The sequence below is a fragment of the Melitaea cinxia genome, chromosome 17, assembly GCF_905220565.1.
Source record: "Melitaea cinxia chromosome 17, ilMelCinx1.1, whole genome shotgun sequence".
Classification (NCBI taxonomy): domain Eukaryota; kingdom Metazoa; phylum Arthropoda; class Insecta; order Lepidoptera; family Nymphalidae; genus Melitaea; species Melitaea cinxia.
Window position 1 is genome coordinate 10,832,082 of NC_059410.1, and position 25,702 is coordinate 10,857,783.

The 25,702-nt window shown below is 32.3% G+C and overlaps 3 protein-coding genes across 3 annotated transcripts; 1 reads left to right on the forward strand and 2 right to left on the reverse strand.

Annotated features, from left to right (window-relative positions):
- Positions 1 to 746: 746 nt before the first annotated feature.
- Positions 747 to 4,503, reverse strand: LOC123661388 (fukutin-related protein). Its single transcript, XM_045596352.1, has 5 exons — positions 3,775 to 4,503; positions 3,318 to 3,500; positions 2,848 to 3,020; positions 1,800 to 2,079; positions 747 to 941 (listed from the first exon to the last, which is right to left on the reverse strand). The coding sequence occupies exons 1-5, from the start codon at positions 4,501 to 4,503 to the stop codon at positions 819 to 821; spliced, it is 1,488 nt and encodes a 495-aa protein (XP_045452308.1). The 3' UTR covers positions 747 to 818.
- Positions 4,504 to 5,030: 527 nt separating this feature from the next.
- LOC123661924 (ATPase ASNA1 homolog) lies at positions 5,031 to 8,878 on the forward strand. The gene is made up of 5 exons (XM_045596857.1): positions 5,031 to 5,238; positions 5,323 to 5,428; positions 7,297 to 7,482; positions 7,832 to 7,969; positions 8,254 to 8,878. The coding sequence occupies exons 1-5, from the start codon at positions 5,120 to 5,122 to the stop codon at positions 8,710 to 8,712; spliced, it is 1,008 nt and encodes a 335-aa protein (XP_045452813.1). The 5' UTR covers positions 5,031 to 5,119; the 3' UTR covers positions 8,713 to 8,878.
- Positions 8,879 to 10,553: 1,675 nt separating this feature from the next.
- Positions 10,554 to 25,129, reverse strand: LOC123661921 (GPI ethanolamine phosphate transferase 3). The gene is made up of 10 exons (XM_045596855.1): positions 24,472 to 25,129; positions 24,048 to 24,177; positions 23,543 to 23,764; positions 20,808 to 20,834; positions 19,885 to 20,135; positions 19,422 to 19,573; positions 18,115 to 19,139; positions 17,055 to 17,246; positions 12,625 to 12,764; positions 10,554 to 11,822 (listed from the first exon to the last, which is right to left on the reverse strand). Exons 1-10 carry the CDS (start codon positions 25,006 to 25,008, stop codon positions 11,649 to 11,651), a joined length of 2,850 nt encoding a protein of 949 aa, XP_045452811.1. The 5' UTR covers positions 25,009 to 25,129; the 3' UTR covers positions 10,554 to 11,648.
- Positions 25,130 to 25,702: the final 573 nt, after the last annotated feature.

Sequence of the window (25,702 nt, forward strand, 5' to 3'; positions counted from 1 at the left end):
GTAACGTTACAATCGTTTTATTAAATACGTTTCGTATCGTGTCGTCTTTGAGCATTATAAAAATAATGTTATTACACAATTCTCTCATTTTAATAATACAAAAAGAATCTAAATTATTACTAAGATACTTAACGCTTAGAATAAAATATCATATTTGTAAATATATACTATATAAGGCATACTTTGTACAAAAATGGTAAAAATAGGTATAAATGCAACCGAGAACTAATTTAATTATCAGTGTCATTAGATTTGTAAGATTTATATTAATTTTGTAACAAAAATAAACAAAAAGCAAACGTGCGTATATCTATAAATTTGATTGAACAAAACACTACTACAAAATGCTGCCAAACAAAGTTGAATGTGATTGAAATGCATTAGGAATATGGTTCTACACATGACGCTGCTATATTGTCCCAGATTGACTTTTGTACTTCTTACTAGAATATAAATGCTTGTAGCTCGAGAACACTCAAAAAACACTCGCAATTCTATACATATTTTATAGGTAATTTTAATATTTAATTCTAGGGAAGAATTAATGAAGATTAACCCAGAAGAATTAAGGCATTCGGCTAAAGAATGATATCACGTCGAAAATTTTAAATATTGAGTTAAATGTACAAAACCAATATTTTTAATATCTTAAAAGGCTTATTCTAGTTTCTACTAGACAATACTTTAACTAAAATAAGCTTTCAGATATCCCAGATACAAGTCAAACTTAATTTTTTTTTTTATTATTTTTTAAATTTTCATAATTTTCTAACGTTTACGTTATGACCCAAACGTGACTATTTTTATTACTTATTTCATTAGGGATATAGCAGTTTAGCTCCGATTCTGTCGCTTCTTTCAACAGCATTCGGACCCAGTTTGAGATCTAAGAAAGCGCGTGCGTCATTTGGTGCTGGTGCTTGGTGACCCACAAATTTTATCTGGAAATGAAAATATTACGTTAATGCTTATTATTGCTGGCTTTTAATGATCAATATTTTTATGCATATTGTTTATGACGCTAGTGACTATGAAGTTTCAAAGGGGACGTCCATCAATTACGTGAGCTCAGAATGGGAGAGAGGTCCAATAAAATCTCACCAAATCTCATTTAAACCGATGGATGGATAATCAAAAATTCAATAAATATAAAATACCTCAACTTCAAAAAATATAAAATATTACAGATATAAAAAAAATATTTTGAGTGTTCATTTTGTCCACAAAAATAAATCTCATGGCTATTGAAATCATTTAGTTTTTAATTCGAATTTTATTTAATTTAAATAAATTAACAATAGTATACTTGAACAGTTTATTACTTCCCGTCAATATCTATTATATTCAGCGTCAATCTCACGTAAGGGGAAGGGGGGTCCAGGCAAATCTCATTAAATCTCACCTAAGGAGGACAGCAGTGTAAGCTGATAAATAACTCAATCACGTATCGAAAAATAACTCACGTAATTAATGGATGCCCCCAAATGTCACTGTAGTATCAGGAATATCAAACTGACAATCGCAGTAAGTCTCTTGTAAAAAAATCAATGACTATGAAAGCTTAAAAACTTATTTTTCATATCAACAAGGACAGATAATCTATTTGAATAAAAATGTATCTCTGAAATGTATAACGCGTATAACTTCCAATCGACTTCACCAAATTGAATATTTCCTGGTTTGTATTTGTTATTGCCAAGACAAGATTTGTATAAATTAAAAAGAAAAATCGATACATTCACGAAAAAAATAATGGTACGAAATTCACTGAGTCAACTATTATACAAAACTCAACAAACCTGAGCAAGTGGATGCAAATGTCTTTCAGGAAAATCACGCTGATAAGCTAAAACCCAATCAGCGGGCCACATAGTACCATTCCTTGACGTGAAAGGCAGGATCAAAACATATATTCTGTTTGTTGCAGAATAAGCAACTCTGTAGTAATGGCCCTTGGTTGCTCTTTCCCAAACAAAACCATCATTATCGGGACCACCACGTTGTAACCAGGAAACTCGGGTGAGATCTGAGGCATGAATGCCAATTTCTGCATATTCAACCCATGGTAGTAGATCACCGCTAGAATTTAAAAAAAAATACTATACAATTTTAATCAAATTAAGTAATAATTTGGTATTTTAATGCCGTTTTAAGTACGAAAAGTAGAATTTAGAGTTGACGGATAAATTCTGAATAAATGCGCCTAATTTGTATAATTCTTTTTTTGTTTTCATTTTTAGCAGAATAAGAAGTTGCATAAAAGAAAGTTTAAAAATATATATCGATATATTCGCTTAGAAAATACGTTCGTAAAATAAATATTTACAACATACACAAACGGTCATCTGATCCTAAAGTAAGCAACTTAATGCTTGTGTTATAAGGTAACAGCCGACTGGTACAGTTACATATATATATATATATATATATATATTTTTCGATAAACATATAAATAATACATAATTATATAAAAAAATATATTACACCCAGACTCGGGGTGAGAATCGAACCCACAACTCCCGGAGCAGGAAGCAGGCAGGGCAAAGGCTAGTCAAACATAACATTGAAATGAAATTAAATGAAAACAGAAAATATTTTTACAATTTCAGACATATATATATTGTAGTTACGTTATAAAATACAGACAAAACAGTATATATGTATGGAAGCTCTATTTCTAATCTTTTCATTACGTATTTCCTTAATCCTTTAACCATATTAATTTTTTTTTAAGTGCTCGCTTATACTATAAGGAACCTTATTGGTGTCTTAAGACTCTTGGATTCATAGACTTGCATTACTTGTCTCATAGGATATTTTCAGAAAAAAATAATATACTTAACTTACCGCATAACAGCACCTAATAGTGATGTAGTCTCGAGCCAACATCGAGCTCCAGCCTGCAACAACGCTCTCAACACGTGAACGACCGTCCGTCGTATATTACGTAGACAGCATGGAGGTGTATTGCGACCAGCTAAAACATATGACGGTGTCCTTTGGACTGGTGGGAAACACCGCTGAAATAATAAAACCATTTATCATAACAATATTATTGAAAGAATGAGCAAATAAAATATTTTAAGATACAAAATTTTGTTTATTTCAAACTATAAAGATTCTATTTGAAGATTCTAATATCACAATTCACAGATTCAATTATGTAAATTCTAAAATTTGATGATAATAGGCCTGTTCACCTAAATTGTTTCAGAGTATAAAACTTTATGATAAGACTTTAAAAAACATTATCAAAGCAGAAATGATAATGGTAAAACCACCCAGATTGTCCGTAGTCCATATATAATTACATATACCTGAGTTTCTCGTTTACAACCATACCACTGCACTCTACCATCTTCTTTTACAACGGCCTTCACCCCAAGCTCCTTGTACAGTGATGTTCGATAATCTCTGAGTCTTTTTGAAGCCTTTTGTTTAGACGCTGGAGTTTTTAATATGCTTCGGCCTGCAGCAAACTTACCTTCTAATACTTGAACCTGTAAATAAATATATTCTTTAAAAATAGCACAATAAAAATATAGCAAACTATATAAAAAGTTACTATGTCATTGTTTGAGGTAGATCATAGCAGGCTCACAGCTCACATCACATCTCACATCACAGATCACAGCTTAATAATACTGCTTCCAAGTAATATTATGTTTAAATAGTGAGAAAAGTGGCCAGTCCTTGCGAACGGGTAGAGGGTAGCATCACTAATAAGCTTGCACTTGCTTAAAAAATATTAGTTAAAATATTAGTTATAGTCACCTTTATATTTCGTATGGCCGTCTGCAAATATAGAGTTTCTGGAAAAGGTAGAGCAAACGGCTTTGGTATATTTCGGAGCATTGATGTCTTGATCATTAAGGCATGTTGCCCTTGCAATGAATCACATAGTTTTTTAGATGAATCTTTACTATAATGTAGAGTCCAATCTGCATATGCCCAGTTTAGTTGCTGACAAACCACTCGTGTATTTCCAATACCAACAGCAATTGCTTGTGTGGGATATGTTGTCGCTGCAACAGCCATCTGTTGGAATACTCGTCGAGAGACACGCGAGGCGTCAGGGACAAACAGTATATACTCCGTAAAGACATAACTCAGAGGATCCAGGTCTACTGGGTTTATATCAAGCTTAAACTCAAGTGATATAATCTTGACATTTCGGAGAGTTACATTCGTAGCTGAGAACTGGAAAGGCGGATACTGCTTTCTTTCACACAAGACTAATACAGGTATATTTGGATACGCTGCGACGAAAGATTGTACGCTTTCAGCAATATCATTTTCAAAATCTTCAAATTGACGAAACACGACAGTGACGAGCTTGGACAAATGTCGAGGTGAATGCGTGTGAACTAAGCTCCGAGAAGTTACAGGAGCTATGGAATATATTTTATACTGCGGAATCACATAGCCGCATATGATAATCGCAATTATTCCTAAAAGAACATATACTTTGAACGTCAGACGACCACGTAGCAAACGATACATTTTGATATTTTTTTAATGTAATCATTTCATTCATAATAAAGTTTATTTATTTAGTAAATCAATATAGATCTTCGTTTTTTATTTATTTATCTGAATGTTTACGGATTTATATAAGCATTTATGTAATAAGTTTTTATATGTCTATATACGAGTTTTTTCATGAATGCTTCTTCAACTGGAAATTTTGTTTTTGGAATATTTAGTTTTCACAATTTTCACTAATTTTCAGTGTAAAATTTTTAAAATATCCACTTCCCCACTCATAAATTTCAGATTGTGCCACAGAGCATAGTAATACTTACAGATTGTGCCATAATACAAAAAGTTACTCTATGGATTGTGTAGAAATTCATGGATCAAGTTAGGTAGAAATCATGGAGCATAGAAAAATTAGAATAGTTACGAGATATCTGATATCATTCCAAATTTAAGTTTATATATTCAGTTTTATAAATTTTTTCAGAACTCATATTAATCATAATTAACCTCTATGGACTAATTTACTCTGAATCAGAATAAATGACTTTTGAAATGTCACTTACAACAATCATCAATTTACGTGTGTTCTAATTTGTAAAGTTCTGTTTATTTATTCAATTCCAATCTTGTCGCCAGTATGGATGAAAATACTGAATTCGAACCCTTAGAGCCCTCTTTACGCAACGTTATAGAACAGAAATCACTGCGATGGATTTTTGTTGGAGGCAAAGGTGGCGTAGGCAAAACTACATGCAGGTAATTTTATTTATCAAAATAAAAACTAACAATTGCCGAGCTGTCTCTATAATCGATTAAAAACTTTGTTGTTTTTTCTATCAGTTGCAGTCTCGCCATTCAGCTATCTAAAGTACGAGAATCAGTACTGATTATATCTACTGATCCTGCTCATAATATATCCGATGCCTTTGATCAGAAATTTTCTAAAGTAAGTAATTAAGTATTTAAACAAAACAATAATTATTCAAAATTCACCTAATGAGGCTAAAATTATTTTTATAAGAAATTTTTCATGTGTAATTATTGCTCTGCTTCTGTCACTATTGGCATTATGTTTTATGTTCGGTAAAGCTTTAGATTAGGAAAAACCGAATTTCGGGACCGTGGGGGGAAGGGGGGGAGGAGGGTGGGGAACGCTACCCCTGCAGGCCTAGCATGCGCGCCACGACAAAATTTTGTCTACCCCTTTTCTCGTATTATCTCTCTATGTCTACAGTAGCTAACATGCGTGCACGCGATACTCTTCTCGTTACGTCAAGAAGAGATAATCATTAAATTTTAGTGATCTGTGATATTTATCTCTACGGAAGCTAACATGACGTCGTAATTTTGTCGAATTTTGTCGTTTTAGGAAGAGAAACTTCTCGTCTTCAATATTATCGACGAGAAAGACGATAAATAAAAAATAAATAAAACCGGGTGCCTATTTTTTGTATACCATGGCGTTTCCCTATTATAATTATATAATTTCGGTATACGAAGAGCGGGAAATGCGAAAAGTCGAGTGAAGTGTGCCATATAATGACACAAAAAACGTATTTGCGCCCTGTTGCTTCTTATTCTAAATAATAATAATAATAATACTTTATTTCAGACCAAAGTATAAGTCCATATTGGGTTAGTACAACAAGACAAGACAACATTCAGAATAAAAAACAAAACAAAATTATATTAAAAAAATCAATAACTAAAAATAAAATTAAATAGAATAAAAGTAAAATCAATAATCAAAAAAAAAATCAAAAATTCAAAAAATTTTAAAAATTAAAAAAAAAAAAAAAAAAAACAATGCGTGATAGAATTACAATTATCTAATGTGCGACAAGATATAAAGCACAACACGAGCATATTGTTTTACATATATAATTAAATTCATTTACTTACGCCGTTTTATTTTCCATATTAGATTTTTTAAATTAGATATACACTTTTTATCTTAGCCAAAAGGCCGAGAACATTGTTAAATAAAACATGTGTCACTCGTTTGAAATTATACAAACGTTGGCTCATCCCGGTTTGGCACGATTGGTCAATAACCTTGTAAATTCAACTTTACGACATAAGAAATAAGAATGATATTCAGTTGTGATTATGGTTGATAATGTTTCTCTACTCGACAAGGCGAAGTCTTCGGAAGAGAATTTTGTCTCTCGTAGTGCACATGTTAGGGTAATCGAGAAAATACTCGATGTAGACATTATCTCTCTCTCTCGTCAAGAGATATCTCGTTGTATGCATGCTAGGCCGGCTGGTACCACTGTCACACCTCAGAACCCCCTCCGCGCCTCCGCGGCACAAAAAACACTCTAGGGGTAGGACAGACCAAGACCACGTGGACAGTGGGGTGCTCCGATTCGGTTTTGGGTATTTTTCGAATTTCTAAAGCCCTTCTAGCACGCAATGTTACTAATGTCACACAATGCAAACAGTACGAGCTCAAAGGTATTATAATAGCTTTAAATTCTTCTTCTAACCTCGAAACTAACCATGTATATCTCCATAACCATGGGGTTTTGAGGTGTGACAGTGTTACCTTGTATAGATTCCCCTACACCCTCCACCCTCCACACCCAAAAACCCCATAATTCGCTTTTTCTAATTCGGTTTTTCCTGGTCTAGATCTTAGGCTTATGGTTCTATAACCTTACTTGATAAACAGGCATAAAAAAGAAATTTTAAAAATCACACTAGAATATTCAGAGAGAATCACCTCTTAAGAAATCAATTCTAATAATTTATTAAATAAGTATAGATTAGTGTAAATCAGTGTTCTAAATATCAAATTATAACTTTCAGGTCCCAACGAAAGTTAAAGGTTTTGATAATTTGTTTGCAATGGAAATAGATCCTAATGTTGGATTAACAGAATTACCAGAAGAGTATTTTGAAGGAGAAACAGAAGCTATGAGGCTCGGTAAAGGTGTAATGCAGGAAATTGTTGGAGCTTTCCCTGGTATTGATGAGGCAATGAGCTATGCTGAGGTATGATGATGAAATAATTATGTAAAAGATTCTTTATATTTATTATTTATTAACTACATAAGGTAGTCCAGTAATCATGTAAATTAGTTGATGTTGAAATCACGACTGCTACTAGAAAGTGCTTTAAGTCTGCATGTGTTATAAGAGTGTATTACAATGGTACAGTTACTTCTTCTAAACAACACTAGTGCTGTATAATGTGTTTAAGTTTATAAGAAAATGGTCTGTATGGAGCAGTGGGATCTAGACTATTACAGTTCATTACATTATACTTAATCTATATATATATATATATATATATATATATATATGTAAATTATGTGACTTTTTATATAAAAAATTTCCACAGGTAATGAAACTTGTAAAAGGCATGAATTTCAGTGCTGTTGTTTTTGACACAGCACCTACAGGACACACACTGCGTTTGCTGTCATTCCCTCAAGTTGTTGAAAAAGGTCTCGGCAAATTGATGCGCCTGAAGTCAAAGGTAACAATTTTTTTTTGCCATAATTGTAACATTTGTTTTTAATATTTACTAGCTTTCCACTCATAACTTTGCTTGTGTTGATGACATGATTTTAGTTGTTTAGTTTTTTCCATTCAAATAAACATAGGCTATGGTTTATTGATAATATAGCATTCTCCCTGTCAAAATTGTTTTGATAATTGTGTAGTAGTTTCTGAGTTTATAACAAACAAACTAAAAAAAAAATGTTCTTTATAATATACTACTATAGGTGAAATACAAACTGATGTAAATTAAAATTACAGGTAGCGCCGTTTATCAACCAAGTAGCGACACTCTTCGGATTGGCCGAATTCAATTCAGATATGTTCAGCAACAAAATGGATGAAATGTTATCAGTAATAACACAAGTGAATACTCAGTTTAAGGATCCCAACCAGACAACATTTGTATGTGTTTGCATCGCTGAGTTTCTTTCACTGTATGAAACCGAGAGACTGGTTCAAGAGTTGACAAGATGCGGAATAGATACACACAATATAATTGTGAATCAATTGTTATTACGTACATCTGCTCCGTGCGAGCTATGTGCAGCGAGACATAAGGTACAAGAAAAGTACTTAGAGCAGATAGCAGATTTATATGAAGATTTTCATGTAACTAAGTTACCTTTGCTAGACAAAGAAGTGCGGGGTGTACCTGCGGTTAAGGCTTTCTCAGAGTATTTACTCAAACCTTATGTACCACCAAACCCAGCCACATAACTATAATAGTGTGTCTTATATTTTGGGTGATGGTATACATTAGCTTCGAAAGATTTATATACATATTGAATAGAGAGCCTTAAATAAATTATATTATTATAAAACAAAGTATAGTACAGTCAATTTTAATTGTAAAATTGCATTTCTGAGTATATTGTACATACAATTACAGCGTTTTATTGAATTCTCAATTTGGGAAAACTAAAATATTTGAATATTTTTAATACCATATCAAAAATCGACAGTTTCAGCAGGGATCGAACCTGGATCTTTGACTGAATGTGTCGTTGCTCTAGCCAATTAAACTATGGAACGATGTAGTTACGGGTACTGTAAAGGACTCACTATAGACGGCGTCGCAGTCGCTTAGAATCGAATATGAAATAATCGTATAAAAACTAATGGATACATCGAGCACCGTCATGATGAGTCGGAGATGCAGGTTTGATCCCCCCTAGAACCGTCGATTTTTGATATGTTAAAAATGTTTAGAATTCCCTCATGTGTGGGTAACACAAAAATAAAGAATATAAAATATTTCAGTACAGAAGTTCTTAAAACAAAAAGATTTTATACACTGTTTGACATTTTTTTATTTGAATATTATGCTTCAATACTATTACCCTTGCAGTTGAGTTATATAGTATATTGTTTTGATAAACATGTGTTTGTTTTAGGATTAAAAACCTTGATACATTTTCACCACAAAATAAAATTACTTTTATGTCGCCCCTTTTATTACTAAAATAAACAAAACTGATAAAAAATAGACAAACTTTCTTTGATATATATGCATATCTAGTAATTATAATTAATTGAAACAACCAAATATTAGGACATTTCTTTTATTTACTTTTTTCATACATTGCACAATGTGTAAATCAATTAATTTTATTATGAATCAGATATTAACAACTTTATAAATATTGAAAATTATAAAATAACAATCTTGGTATAAACCTGTTGAAAAAGCTTTTAAACATGGCAGTGTTGGTTTTATCCATATTATTAAGCACTACCTTAATTATAGGTATATGTATTAACAATAAACTAGACACTACCTACCAAGAATAATGTAAAACATAATAAGATGTATCGATATTGTGATAATGCTACACAATTGAACATTAAAAAAAGTTACAAAATATCGATATTGATGTACTGCTTGAACATACAAAACTTAAAACGCTGATTATACTTTATACAGTTTAATCTGGCATTTCAAAATTTGACGAGAAAATATTTCTTTACTGTGATAGTGTAAAAAGTGAAAAGTTAAATAAATATCTTATAACAAACACACAGGGTCATATGTTCCTATGGTAAGCAGCTTAATGCTTGTTATAGGTAACTGCCGACTGTTAAAGCTAATTTTCTTCAATATAAATATTACACCCGAACTCAAGCAGGAATCGAACTTGCAATCCGCCGACCAGATAACAGGGCCACTACAAACTGCGCTAACGGGCTAGTCAATAAGGGGCCATCTATAAATTATGTCACAAGAATTTCTCGATTTTTCGACCCCGGGGTCCTCGTTACACATGGCAATTTTGTATGAGCAAACTGATGACAGTTTCGTCATTATTTTTACTTTCATTTTTATAAAAGTTAAAACGAAACCAACAAATAAATATATTTTTTAAGTTAGTTATTTATGGGTAGTTGAAATATCATGTTTTTGTACTTACGTTTTGATATTATATTATTATATTTGGAAAAAAGATTTCACAATATTTTGGACTCCTCCCAACCCGTTGTCACACAATGTCACACTTCGTCGACCCTTAACGTGTGACGTGATTTATGGATGGCCCCTAATTAAAATAAATAATCAAATATTTTACTCCTAAAGACAGAGATATATTAGAAAAATATGTCTTAAAGGTAAAAATTATTTAATCTATTAACTGCATCAATAAAAACTAAGTAATAAATAGAAAATTGAATATTCTCAGCTTTGCTGAAATAATTTAAACATAATTAAACCTGTAGTCATAAATCCTGTCATTATAATATCTCATTGTAATAATTTCATTTCCATTTGTCTAATGTAAATTTATAAATCATAACTTGTCTGTACAAAAATCATACCTTGGTACTAAATTCATAACTATTAATTATTAGCTGTCCTGAACGTCGTGCTGCTATCTTACCAATAATCAACACAGAAAAAAAAAGAATTCTCTATAGTGCAGTTATTTCTGCGTTTCGTTTCAATTTATATAGAAGATATGAAGCTAACATAGCGTAAAAGCAAAATAGAAATAATATCATATCATTACTTATTACTCTAAAATACCTTTGGCCCTTTCGTTAAGCTAATTAATATTTATAAAACAACAACAAAGTTTAATAAGAACTTTCTCGGCTAACATTAAAAAGAATACTTGTATAACATACCAACCATAAGAAACAATTTCATTTAATAATACTTCTCAACGTATCTATACCTACTTTAACTATCATTTAATTGCCAATTGCAAGCAAACAACATAATTCTTACAATTTGTAGGAATAACCATTATAATGTGTAAAAATCTTTATTACAAGCATTATATACATAATACTACTTGTACGAAGTGTTTAAAGATTGGTCTATATTATTGATTTCCGCAAAACATTTGTTTAGTATAATACATTAATATTTTACATACAGTAGTTTAAAAATGTCTCAATATTTGATAGTTTAAAAAAGTACGCATCATTTTCGGAGAGTAGTTTAACACTAGCTGCGTTGTTGCATTATGACACTAGTACAATCTAACTCCTATTCTTAGTTTCTTCTATTTTAGTGAACTTTGAGATTTCGGCAACACTTTCTGCATAGAGTGCAACTGATTTGAAACTATACCGTTCTATTTTATTTTGGTTTTTTTTTTCAAATATCTGTTATATCAGAATAAAAGTCAGTTTTATTAGCCAAATCACTTGTGTCAACTCGATCTTGTCTGGGTTGGTAAATGCCAAGCAGTTACTATTGCTCCTATGAGGGTCCCGAGTAAAGCGGCTATACAGGATCCAACTTCGAATATTAGCTTCGGTGTGAAGATACCCCAAATCATAAGATGACGACAGTGGATTGTAGCTGATAGTATACATGCAAAAACCTGAAGAAAAGTTTTAATTTACATTTACAATTTTTTTTAATCTTAAATATTTTACTACATTTACTCAAACATTTACTAATTAATTTCATTTATTTTTGGTTCGTAAAATTAACGAAACAAAAAACAAATTAAATGAAGTAATAGATCGTTAGTTAACGTTTGCTACGAAACCATAATTATAATTATCATTAAAGTTTCAAATATGCTTATTTCTTTGTGGCTAATAATAAATAATAATAAACAACTTTTTTGCACCTAAAACTAGCTTACATAGCAAACCTTCATATTAAATACATTTAGTGCAATGGCGGTCTTATCTTGGCTATCTATGGGCTAATTTGTCATTTACCATAGATAAGAGAACAGGAATGGGAAAAAAGTGTGCGTATCAGCTCCGACACCTAAAACTTCACTCTCAGGGCAAGTCGCATCAATGCTCTGCATTTCTGTTCTAGAGTTCTCATGATTTCACTTTTTATATATTTTTTTCATACGAGCTTTATATCGTTTCTTAAGAAGTGAACTCCAAAAATAAAATAAAAACGATTGTGCTTGCAGTCGTGTGGTGTACCAAATGTTTGAAGTAAGACTTTTTTAGCAATAGGCCTGCACTGTTCCTAGATATACGAAACGTAACTGGCCATGAGATAAAGAAAGAAGAAAATCTGTGCTCGCACCTCTCTCTCTTACTCCGTTCGCCTCACCCAATCACACTTTTCGTAACGCTCTCATCACGCATTCACGAGCTTACTCCTAAGTCAAACGTGCGTAAATAAGTTTTGCTTCAATAAATATTACTCACTCTTATAGCAAAACATAGAGAAAATTTAAGACACAGTGAGAAGACTGCAGCTAGCTGCGTTCGAGGCCCCAGTGTGGACGCGCCGTTACGTCCCCACAGAGCCAGCAGAGGTACTGTCGCACCGAACATCAAAGGCATTCCTGTAAAATATTCAAATTTTTTAAATTTATTTATAACAAAATAATTTAAAATGTATTGAAATTATTATATAACTATAGAGAAGTAATATCTATATATTATAAAGCGGAAGTGTTTGTTTGTTTAAATGCGCAAATCTCAGGAACTACTCTTACTGGATCGAATTGAGTTTTTTTTTGGATAGTTCATTCAATCCATCTTTTAAGGATAACTAATAATAACCTTTTTTAAAGTAATCAATTTTGTTCTAAAATAATGTTTATTTGCGAAGGTGATTTTTCAGATATGATATTTATCATTCATCATTACAAGTATTTCTTTTGGAACAAAATTGTCTTTGACAGCATTTGATTTCAATGAATATCTTAGAAGTGTCTTTTACAGCATTAAATTTTAACGCATAATTTAGAAGATTATTCAAAATCATACGACACGACACCGCACGCCTGCGCAAGTCGCCCGAGTTGCACAGTAATAGTTTAAAAATATTTTTAACCGACTTCCAAAAAAGGAGGAGGTTCTCAATTCGACTGTATTTTTTTTTTTTAACCGACTTCCAAAAAAGGAGGAGGTTCTCAATTCGACTGTATTTTTTTTTTATTTTTATTTTTTTATTTTTTTTTTTTTTTTTATGTATGTTACATCAGAACTTTTGACCAGGTAGACCGATTTCGACAAATTTTGTTTTAATCGAAAGGTGGTGTGTGCCGATTGGTCCCATTTAAATTTATTTGAGATCTAACAACTACTTTTCGAATTATATCTAATAATGCGTTTTTACTTGACGCTTTTTTCGTCGACCTACGTTGTATTATACCACATAACTTTCTACTGGGTGTACCGATTTTGATAATTCTTTTTTTGTTGGAAAGGGGATATCCCTAGTTTGGTACCATGATAAGGAAACCAGGATCTGATGATGGGATCCCAGAGAAATCGAGAGAAACTCTTGAAAATCCGCAATAATTTTTTACTGGGTGTATCGATTTTGATAATTTTTACTTTAATCGAAAGCTGATGTTTATCATGTGGTCACATATAAATTTTATCGAGATCTCATAACTACTTTTTGATTAATCTTTGATAACGCGTATTTACTTGACATTATTTTCGTCACCTTACGTTGTATTATACCTCATAACTTTTTACTGGGTGCACCGATTTTGACGTTTCTTATATAAATTAAAAGCTACTATTCGTCACGTGGTCCCATTCAAATTTAATTGAGATTTGATTCGTAATTTGTGAGTTATATCTAATATTGCGTATTTACTTGACGGTTTTTTCGTCACCCTACGTTGTATTATACGTTATATCTTTTTACTGGGTGCACTGATTTTGATCTTTTTTGTATAAATCAAAAGCTAATACTTGTCATGTCGTCCGTTTTAAATATGATTGAGATATAATGAGCAATTTTTGAGTAATCTTTGATGACACGTATTTACATGACGATGTTAAGACGACTGTGGTCATGTTCAATACTTTGCCACAACGCCATCTATCAAAATGTAATGAAATTACTTCGTTCACTATCGATCAAATTACAATATTTCACTAGAGTAGAGAGTAGCAGTTTATTCGTTATAAATATATTTGAGCTTTTAATTTTTGAGTTATCGCTAATACTGGGTATTTACTTGGCTATTTTACGTCGACCAACGTTATATTAACCTCATTACTATTTTACTGGGTGGACCGATATCGATGATTCTTTTTTTAATCGATAGGTGGTGCTTGTCATGTGGTCCCATTTAAATATAATTGAGATTTGACTCGAACTTTTTGAGCTATATCTGATATGGCGTATTTACTTGACTGTTTTTGGAGTTTTCTCCTTAAGAATCGATTTTCATTTAAGGCCCCGGAATGAAAAAATTGAACAGTAAAATCTACTGAACGAATGACCTTGTTAGAGATGGCGTTCAGACGTTTTCTAATAACGCAATTAGGTTCCGATAGGTGGCGTTATTGCATTCATTTATTTACAATTTGATATAGTAATAATATATTTCTTAGACTAGTAAGCCTTTTTGTGCCTATTTAGACAGTTGATCTGAAGGGGTAAACTCCAGTCGTGCATCGGAGCTGTGTGAAAACATGAACATTACATATTTTTAATAAAAAAGACATAAACCGTAATTCAATATAAATCCGCTTCAACTAAAAAACCCGCCGTAATAAGCGATGTCAGCGCTTCGCGCGAATCGACGACGGGCCTTTTATGAAATTTCTGCCTACAATCGCTAACAAAATTATAGAAATAACAGTAGAACATTATATAATTCTACAATTTTATAATGTCGCGTTATATGGAATACGAACAAAGTATTACTATTTTTTCGTCGATCTACGTTGTATTACTCTTCGATGTAACTGAAGTCGGTTTTTTTTTCGTTTGCGAGCAAACACAATTATTTTTATGTATGTTACATCAGAACTTTTGACCGGGTGGACCGATTTCGACAATTTTTTTTTAATCGAAAGGTTGTATGTGTCAATTGGTCCCATTTAAATTTATTTGAGATCTAACAACTACTTTTTGAGTTATATCTAATAATGCGTTTTTACTTGACGCTTTTTTCGTCGACCTACGTTGTATTATACCACATAACTTTCTACTGGGTGTACCGATTTTGATAATTCTTTTTTTGTTGGAAAGGGGATATCCCTAGTTTGGTACCATGATAAGGAAACCAGGATCTGATGATGGGATCCCAGAGAAATCGAGAGAAACTCTTGAAAATCCGCAATAACTTTTTACTGGGTGTATCGATTTTGATAATTTTTACTTTAATCGAAAGCTGATGTTTATCATGTGGTCACATATAAATTTTATCGAGATCTGATCACTACTTTTTGAGTAATCTTTAATAACGCGTAGTTACTTGACTATTTTTCCGTCGATCTACGTTGTATTACTAACTTGTCGATGTAATTGAAGTCGGTTTTTTTTCGTTTGCCTGCAAACACAATTATTATTTAATACGTTTTACTAATGCGGGTGAAGCCGCGGACAGGTAGTTATTAATAAAAATTAAAAATCTAAAACGTATCATAAATTCTAAATAACATCGGCCCAAATTAAAGCGATATATTAAAAAAGCTATGAATATATTTAATTTTTTCTTTAAGCGTATTGTTCACCAAACATTTCTATGTGTTTATATGTTTAGCATATGTATTCTTTATATTATAAGTTTACATGCAGAGTGGTTATAGATCTTAAACTGGCCAATACATGTTAAATTAGAAAATAGTCACTATATAGTAACAAACAACGATATTTTTTAATAAGATGAGCATAAATAAATAAAAAAATATCAATATAAATGATGATATATATTTGTATTGATTTTTCTTTTATATTTATATTAAATTCAGTAACATAAATAAACAATCCAAAAAATTAAAATATGATTTTAAAAAAAAGTCGTAAACTTTTATCAGTTCATCACGTGGAACCTCAGTTAGTGCTACGCAAATATACGCATATACTTTTTATAAGATAACAGAGTACACGTTGCGGTTATTTGTTTTATTTGATAAGAGTTTTCTTTAAGTAGAGCAACGAAACTATTTAAAACCAAAAAACATAAATCGTTCTTATAGCACATTAAATAGTAACTATAATTATATTATAATAATTTATTTATACTTGGTAATGGTATTTTTTGCGTGATAGTAGCTAAATAAAATTTTACAAATATACATACTAGCTACTTTCTCTGACCCCCGCTTTCATTTGCCTTAAACTTAACGCCATGAATATTTCAGAAAAGAAAATACGCGTTGGGAAATTGGATATCTGAAAATTTATATACCAAGTAGAATCGCAAACGGTTCAATTTTTTTTTTTTTTTTTTTTTTTGTGGAAAAAACCTAAACCTAAAAACCCTTACCATTTTTTATAAAATTTACATGACACTAAATGAAATTACAAACGTCCCCAGTTTTCTCAGTCAGAACAGAGCGTTTCAACTCATGCGCGTCGCGATCCTTAATTTGTCGGTTTTTTCGCCGAACACAAAGAGGCGCGCAATGTGCACGGAACGCCACTGTGGACGTAATGTGTGTCTATACTGCGGAACACGCGAACCATGGAAGAAAACACAGCTACAATCACGTACAATACAATCAATAAAATTTTCAAATCTCTAGTACGTATGCTCGACTTGCGCCGCCCCTCGTGTGACTTGTGGCGCCCTTTGCAGAATGCCCATGCCCTTTTGGCCTTAGGGAAAGGATAGGAGTATGGATAGATATGGATAAAATCCCTAAAAAATACTTACCAAACAAATAAATAAACATCAAAGCGACAGATATAGGTGTTCCAAAGGATGTATAATTCGGATCCCCGGCATGGAAAACTGCCGCCCATCGTACATTACTCAGAGTAGCGTGATGACCAGTTCCGTAGAAGTGATATGACGCTAACAGCGCCCATAGGCAAGCCATACTTGAATTACATCTTGTTGCTAAAGCTGGAAATATGTGATTTCATATTTATTTGAGTACCATTAAAGAAAATGTATATCGTGGTGAAAAAAGTAAAAAAAACAAAACATAAAATAAATGTAATATACAGCACAACTTCATAATAATAAAAATCTTTATAGTCTAGTCAGCAAATTTAGAAACGTATTAAGTTGAGACAAAGCTCCTAAAAATATGAGACATAACTCATTTGTTACCGAGTGACGTCTAGAAAATTGGGCTGGGAGGATTTAATAGCACGCAAAAAATTGCGAACGTTAAACTAAGTTGCAAAAAAAAGAAATTCGTGTTTTTTAAATAGCTCCCGAAGCTATTAACATTTAAAGGATTAAAAAAAAAGCTCATTAAAGATGAGAAACTTTCGAATAAAAAAATCATAACATCCGGAGTTTTATCGCTATAAATTAAAATTTTAATTTAACGCTGACAGTAGATCTTCGCGCGCCGCGGCGGCTAAGGTTTGTGCGCGCCTTTATTTAACACGTTTTCAAACTTGTTGACTAGACTATTAGTCTTATTTATACGAATTTAAAAAAAGGTGTTTTCAACTTAAAATATCGATAGATTTATTTTTATATATTGTATCTATTTATTACTTTTTAAATATCTTATCTAATATTAGAAACATCTTAAAAAATGTACATTAGATATATTGTATATCATAAAATATATCCTACATAAATATACAACTTTTTAGTACAAAAATAACCACGATTACGAGGAGTTATATTCATTAATCAGTCAGTTAATACGTTATACGAGTATGCGTCACTTATTTTTAGATCAGAGATAGTCTTCAATTATGTACTAATGTTTTAATTCTACATTTATGACATTATTAAAAAATCTACTTACAATACTTAACTGAGCCTTCAGTCTTCAACATTGATACAATGTTCAGAGCTAAAAATCCTGAAATCAATGCCAGACCAGCGGTCGGAGCATACGCTGCACCTAATACTAATGCATTTGCAAGATATAGCAAAAGCCCGAACACAACCAAGGGTAAAGTAGCCCCTTTACCATCCCTCTTCCAGAGGAGAATAAACGTAGTCACTATAACTAACCACGCTCCTCTTGCTAACATCTTTGATCTACTAGGAGAACCTAGGGAACCCCACCCAACTGCCCAATGGGCACAAGAGAATATACCTGCAATAACTATTCCATATCCCCTCCACTCTATATGACGTCTTGAAACAGCCACTACAGCTGCTACAGACCCTAAAGCAATAACTAGAGCAGCCCTTGATGCGTTTCCAGTCGCTACCCCTTCACCTAACGTCCAACAGTCGCCCTGTTCTTCCCTACACCCCCTGTAAGATCTTGTCAATGCCATTACAATACCAAAGGCAACCCATATAACCAAAGCTTTCATATTACTAATATTCCAGGCCATTAACCCTAATATAGTCAATGAGAGAAATGACAAAGTCGCTCCTTCTTCTATTATATAACTATTTGACACTAAAATTGTTGCAGATGCAAATAAGGCTGATCGAGCAAAACGTTCGTAAAACTGCGTTCGGCCTTCGTACCATCTTTGCGTGATACCATCCCAATGCATTATTACTAGTATACAGGTAACCGTCCCAGATATTAGTCCTGTACTTAAGACAATAGCGTGTCCTAAATCTTCGATGATTTCCAAATAATGTCCTGTGTAACAAATTCCTATACAAACAGCCATACTTATAAGCCCTGTCGGGACAAAAGAGCTAGCGAATACGTGGGGAATGCGCACAGCTGGAATGCCTTCTATGATGATCCAGTTAAAGAAAATGGTAAGAAGTAACAAAAGTAGAGCCCTCAGCATTGAGAGAGAATCAAATTCGACCCAAACTTCTCTAAACACGCTGCGAATGCTGTCCATTAATGACCTGTAACAAAAGATTATAGCAGATCTCTGTACATAACGGGTAATAAGAAAAAAAAAAAAAAAACATTTAAGAAGTCTTAATAGCGGAAAGAATAACTTTTAAAATTTTTGTCTCTCAGTCTGCAGAATTGGTCTGGATTTACGCGAAATCTGATTGGCTAAATTGGCTTCAGTTGTCACAATTGTCACTTTAGAGCCCTAACCTAAACCTGGTGTAAATTTTAACATGATATAGATGTGAAGTTATTAATCATAAATAGTATAAGTATAATAATTTTCTTACCCAACATTTGATATGTATTCTTTTAATTCTTCTTCCGTTTTCACACTTGATGCCTTATCAATCTGATCTCTGGTGGCATTAATTAAGTACGCAAGTCTGTCTAGTGCAATTTGCTGAGACTCTTCCCCATATCTTACTAAATATTGGGTCACCTTAAAAAGGTTTAAATATTAAACAGAAATGAAATAAATTTTAACATTAGCTTTTTAGTTTGTTGATATATGTCACTCAGTCAGTTCAGCCAATTGCAGCCTTATGCTGGACATAGGCCTCCCCAAGTTCGTGACAGAATAAAATAAAATAAAAAAATTGAATAATATAAAATTCTTCACCAGTTGATATATGTATATATCATAATTTGTAATATGACCTATATTTGTATAAACCCCGAAAAATATCAAAAATCATTATTATTATTAAATATTATTATCATTCTAATTTCAAGAAATATATTTATTATTACCTGTTTTAAATTATTGGTCAAGTGCAACAGCGTGTGAGTTGTAGGCATTTTTGGTAATATAGGAAACAATAGGTTTCCTAGAGATGGAGCTGGTGGTGGTCTTCCTAAGGCAGCACTAAGAGTCGGAGCTAAGTCAGTCTGCTGTACTTCTCTACCAGATTGTCTATCGGACTCATCACCACTAAATCCTGAACTGTGATAAGCAAATAATGCTGCCGTACGTTCAGCTTTACTTTCTCCACCGTGGTCACCTGTTTCAAAACATTGTCAGATAAAAATACAAGTTAATAACATTGTCAGATAAAAATACAAGTTAATCCAAACAAGCATTTAGTCTGCTTGATTGTAAGCAGATACCCTAGTCTATAGACAGCAATACAAGGCGCATTTTAAGCATGTCGCCGACCTAACTACCTAATCCCTTACCCTTCCTAGGACCTCTGGCTACCTTACTCACCAAAGAAAGATAACACTACTTGAGAGCAATCTTCTGTAAGTTACTTCTCGAGTTGGGTTGCTCCAAACTTCAACCGAGTAGAAAGCTCAGTAGAAATATAGACACAAGCATTACACAGAAAAACAAAAAAAAAAATTAAAATCACATGTTTTTAGATTTCTTTAAGCTTCAATTTATTAAGGATACAATATTTTATTTGTGTTAGTTTAGTCTCATATACAATATTATTTTCCTTTTGCTTAAACTACATCTACTAAATAAAATAATTAAGCAAACATATCTAAACAATATAGAGTGTGTAGAGACATGATAGTTGTGATTATAATATTAGAGATCTTAGTATTAATTATTATAAATAATGGAAGAATTATTTGAACATGTTTTAGAGTCACAAACGATATGAATCATTATGAACCAAACAACCAAAAACTACTGTAACACAAGCACAATAAATTTCATTACCTACCCTTTAAATCATTCCATTCTTGTGAGTCTAAAACAACATTTTAAACATACAATTAATATCTTTATATAATTGAAAGCTATTAATCCAATGAAGGAATGAATAAATATCTTTATTATTATATCCAAATAAAGAAATATAATTAATACGTTTAATAATTTACAACTATTTTAAGTTATATGCGTGATTTGTTTAAAAAACCATTTGTCTATACTTATATTATAAAGAGGAAATATTTATTTTTTGTTTGTTTGTACTGAATAAACTGATAAATTATCACTGAGTTACACCCTACTAATATTATAAATGCGATAGTTTGAGGTGATGGATGTATGTATTAGGCATTTTTTATTTCGATCTGCCCAAGGGATCGGAAATTAAGCTGGTGCAACCGGGTAGCGCAGCTAGTAGACTATATTAATGGAAGAAAATGGAATAGCAAAAATCGTATTATTAAAGTCACGAGTGGAAACACATGTACGAGCACCGATGCAAAATAGTTCTTCTAGTATGGAAAGTAGTGCAAAGCGTAAAATATAGAAAGTAAATACTGGGTAAATAATAAAGAACGTTTAATAAAAAGTAAACCACAATTTGAGGAACATTTTAAAATTTTATTTTAATATAACTGAATTCTTTCATGAATTTACATGACATAAAAATTTTTAAAAATATTCTTAAAAACATAACGCAAAAGTATTCATCTACCCTCGTCCACTCACGCAAAATAGTTCGTCTTCCACTTAGTTGTGTCGCCGTTGCTCTCAATGACAGCTTTAATGCGAAGAGGCATGGTTGCAACCAACGCTGTACACTCCTCAGGCGTAATTGACTCCCAGACAGCCAAGATTTTAGCCTTTAGGTCACTCTTCGATCTTAGTGGATTTTTACTGAGAACTTTTTCATTTTCCACCATAGGGTTTCAATCGGCGACAAGTCCGGTGTTAGATTGCCATTCGATTGTAGGGATGCTTTTCGCCAGTAGCTACGTCTTTGTTTTTTTTTTTTTTTTGATGGAATGGATGAAGGAATCTTTATGCTTGAGTGACGGAATAGAGGGCAGTAAAGTCTCTTCCAAAAGGTTTTGATACCTGGCAGAATTGATAGAACAATCCACAAACTGCATTCAACCAACAACTTTTCAGACATGGAACCCCATATCATAAGAGACGCTAGAAACTTCACTTTGCGTTTGAGACAATCAGTATGAAATGCCTCATTTTTGTTCCGAATCACTTTTTTCCTTTCATCGCCGACTGTCACTTCAAATTTGGACTCGTCACTCCAAATGATACTACGCCACTGATCGGAAGTCCAATTTAAATTATCACAAGCAAACTTCAATCTCTTTTTCTTTTGTACAGCAGTCAACAATGGTTTCTCCTTAGCCGTGTAAAATCCGTACCCCATTCTTTTTAGGACTCTTTTGCAAGTATCAACTGAGACGTCTTTGTGAATCATGTCCTTCCATTGCACCGTGAGTTCTCCAGCTCGAGCACGACGATTATTTTTGATCATTTTCTTCAGGATTCTGTTTTCTGCTGCATTTGTGATGCGTGGTCGACCAGTTTTCTTCAAACAAGAAGTCGTTCTATTCTTTTTATAGTGCTGAATGATAGATTGGACTGTAGACCTGGGCAGTATCAAGTCTTTAGATATTTGGTAACTTGATTTGCCAGCATCGACTCCACAAACTCTTCGCTTTCGAAGCTCTTCATACACGGATTTACTACCCATTGTTATTTGAAAACTTCATTAGTTTTAAAAAAACTGAAATTTTCAGAATTTATACTGTCTCACTTGACAAATGACAGAATTACTTTTACAAATTTAAATTATGCAACATAATTGTACAAAAAAGGAATAATCACCGATAGACGAACTCTTTTGCATCAATTAACAATTAGACGAACTATTTTGCTTATAACTTCTTCGAATTTAAAACAGGATATGTATAAATTTAAAAAGCTAAAGTAGTTTATTGGTTCATAATTAAAAAATGGCATAAGTAACGCGACATGCAATAGTAGAACAGCTTAATATTTTATATAGAAAATTTCACACTAGACGAACTATTTTGTATGGGGGCTCGTAGATGTACAAAGTATGTTTAACCAATTAAAAAATTGTTTAATTAGAATTTTTTACCGACTTCCAAAAAAGGAGGAGGTTCTCAATTCGACTGTATTTTTTTTTATGTATGTTACTTTAGAACTTTTGACTAGGTGGATCGATTTCGACAATTTCTCTTTTAATTGAAAGGTGGTGTGTATCATTTCGTCCCACTTAAATTTATTTGTGATCTAAAAACAACTTTTCGAGTTATATCTAACAATACGTTTTTACTTCACTATTTTTTCGTCGACCTACTTTGTATTATACCGCATAACTTTTTACTGGGTGTACCGATTTTGATGATTTTTAATTTAATCGAAAGTTGATGTTCATCTTGTGGTCACGTTTAAATTTCATCGAGATCTGATAACAACTTTTTGAGTAATCTCTGATAACGCATATTTACTAGACTATATTTTCATCTACCTACGTTTTATTACTTGTCAATGTAATCGCAGTTGGTTTTCTTTTTGTTTGCGAGCAAATACAATTATTAAGAACATTTTTACATATACATATTGACATGACAAAAAAGTAAAATAACAGTAATGAGAAAAATTTTTCATAATGTATTTTTTTTTAATTAATAATCCAAATAATTTTATGTAAATAATTATGCACACCTGTTTCAGTCATGCCATGGTCACCTACAACGTAGAGTATAGTGTCAGACGGTAACAATTCAATGATTTTCTCTAGCCTTGCATTTGTTTCACTCAGTTTCCTTGCCATCTCTGGATGATTTGGGCCATATCTATGACCTGCATGGTCTACACCGAGGTAATGAGCTACAAGGAGGTCCCAATCATTTTTCACCAGTTCATCATAAATCTTAGAATCCACTTCTATAAAAAAAAATATAATTTTTGAAACATAGTAAAAAGTATGAACTTGATATAATTTATTTACAAATTTATAGATAACAGTAATAAAGCCTTTATTCTGAATTTTACATCAGTGACTTATATTATTGTTAGTTGTAATCATAATATTCCTTTATCTCGCAGGATTGCCTTACAGCATAGCCGCCTCAAATGTCTTCCAGTATTTTCTATCTGTCGACACTCTCAGCTAAAGGCTTGCATCTAGAAATTTATAGATTAGAAGCATCTCAAAAATTTTACATACCATTATCAACTGTATCAAGATCCCAAGTATGGAAAGAGTACAAAGCATGAGATCGTAACCATCTCCCGGGAATTAAACGCATCCAAGTATCGTCTCCCAGCAATATAGCTTTACTACCACCTTTAACTATCTGTGTGAAAAATTCAAAGATTTTTTTTTTATTATACACTTATTTAATTACACACTAAAGTAATAATTTAGTACCTATAGTAATATTATTATTTATTGAGCTAGGCCACAACAGGATATACCTTGTTCAAAATCTGGAGCAGCCCGACTGGGGAAGTATCTCTATCTATCTACCTTAATGGTCACTGCCAAATATTACTGTGGTGAGTAAGGTGTCCAGAGCACCAGTGGCGGATAAGCAATGCATCCTGATCATATAGAAAATAGAAATAAAATTGTGAATATTCTTATATACCTGATCAATAACATTGTCTTCTTGTATTTCAATGGCAGCAAAGTTTGAACTAGCATCAATAAAAGTTGGCAAGGACCCAGTCACAAACGCTTTTAGCCGCTGCAGCGTTGTAGTTGGCGGATCTGCCATAAATCGAAAAACTCGAGCACGATCTGGCCATCGCTCGATTGTCTTTTGTATAACGGGCAGTCGATTTTGATAATACAAAGGTTCCTGATTATCAAGATTAAATTCGGTAAAATCATATCGCAGAGCATCCACTAAAACAAACGCCACTCTATGTTTCTTAGCAGCGCATACAATAGGCGAACCAGAGTTTGTTAAAATTCGTTGAATTTTAATATCCTCTGTGCAAATAAGTTTTTCACTTGAGTTTTGACGTCCGTCACACCCAAAATTGTTCAAAGGCACGCATTCAGATATATCATTTAAAGTTTTGCGAGACAGTAAGAAACCCTGACCAAACATGAGAACTGCCGATAATGTAAGATATGAAAACCAAACAAGGTATATAATAAAATTCCATTTTTCTTTCATCTTTATCGTTTGTAGTTTATGAAAAAATAGTTACAATATATTATAGAGTTTTACAAAAAATAAATTTAATTACAAACATCATAACCAACCTATATCGACATCGCGAACAATTTAATTCTAATGACATTTGTCACTTGTGTTGTATTTTTTTTTTTTTTTTAATTTTTTTAATTTATTGAGAGCTGGATTCGAGTCCTTCGCTCTAAACTGTACAAATTTTTACTATTTTATTATGTATATAATTATAAACAAAAACTTCTACACTTCAGTTTTTTTTTTTCCTTATTATATCTTCTCTATTGTCGAACATATAAACTTGAATAATGGTTTAAAAAATCTTGGGTTGGCTAATATTTCTTCTGGGCGGCGGGGAGTATTTATTTTATTTTCTGAGCAAATTTTATCTATATCCGAAGCCAGGATTAATCTATGCAACTTCAATGACTCGCATTTAAAAATAATGTGGTTTATATCGGCGTATGGCTCACTGCATTTAGTACATTTAGGATCTTGAATAATTTTTAATTTGAAAAGATGAGAGGGAATTAGACAATGTCCAAATCTCATTCTATTAATTATGGAGATAAATTTTCTTGATTCACAGCTGACGATGTTATACCAGGGCTTAGTATTGAAGTCTTTTTGAATTTTAGCGTACCATTGTCCTTTATTCTGTTTTGTTATGGTCCAATAA

What these genes read in the sequence shown, in the direction of transcription:
- LOC123661388 (XM_045596352.1), bottom strand. Translation starts at nt 4,503, where the DNA reads ATGTATCGTTTGCTACGTGGTCGTCTGACGTTCAAAGTATATGTTCTT. An exon ending in CTATTAGGTGCTGTTATGCG is followed by an intron (nt 2,080 to 2,847) that starts GTAAGTTAAGTA and finishes TTTAAATTCTAG; the next exon opens with CGGTGATCTACTACCATGGG. An exon ending in ATTTGCATCCACTTGCTCAG is followed by an intron (nt 942 to 1,799) that starts GTTTGTTGAGTT and finishes TTTCATTTCCAG; the next exon opens with ATAAAATTTGTGGGTCACCA.
- LOC123661924 (XM_045596857.1), top strand. Translation starts at nt 5,120, where the DNA reads ATGGATGAAAATACTGAATTCGAACCCTTAGAGCCCTCTTTACGCAAC. An exon ending in GTAGGCAAAACTACATGCAG is followed by an intron (nt 5,239 to 5,322) that starts GTAATTTTATTT and finishes TTTTTCTATCAG; the next exon opens with TTGCAGTCTCGCCATTCAGC. An exon ending in TTGATCAGAAATTTTCTAAA is followed by an intron (nt 5,429 to 7,296) that starts GTAAGTAATTAA and finishes TATAACTTTCAG; the next exon opens with GTCCCAACGAAAGTTAAAGG.
- LOC123661921 (XM_045596855.1), bottom strand. Translation starts at nt 25,008, where the DNA reads ATGAAAGAAAAATGGAATTTTATTATATACCTTGTTTGGTTTTCATAT. An exon ending in TGACCAATAATTTAAAACAG is followed by an intron (nt 19,574 to 19,884) that starts GTAATAATAAAT and finishes AACCTTTTTAAG; the next exon opens with GTGACCCAATATTTAGTAAG. An exon ending in GATGTTTATTTATTTGTTTG is followed by an intron (nt 12,765 to 17,054) that starts GTAAGTATTTTT and finishes AATATTTTACAG; the next exon opens with GAATGCCTTTGATGTTCGGT.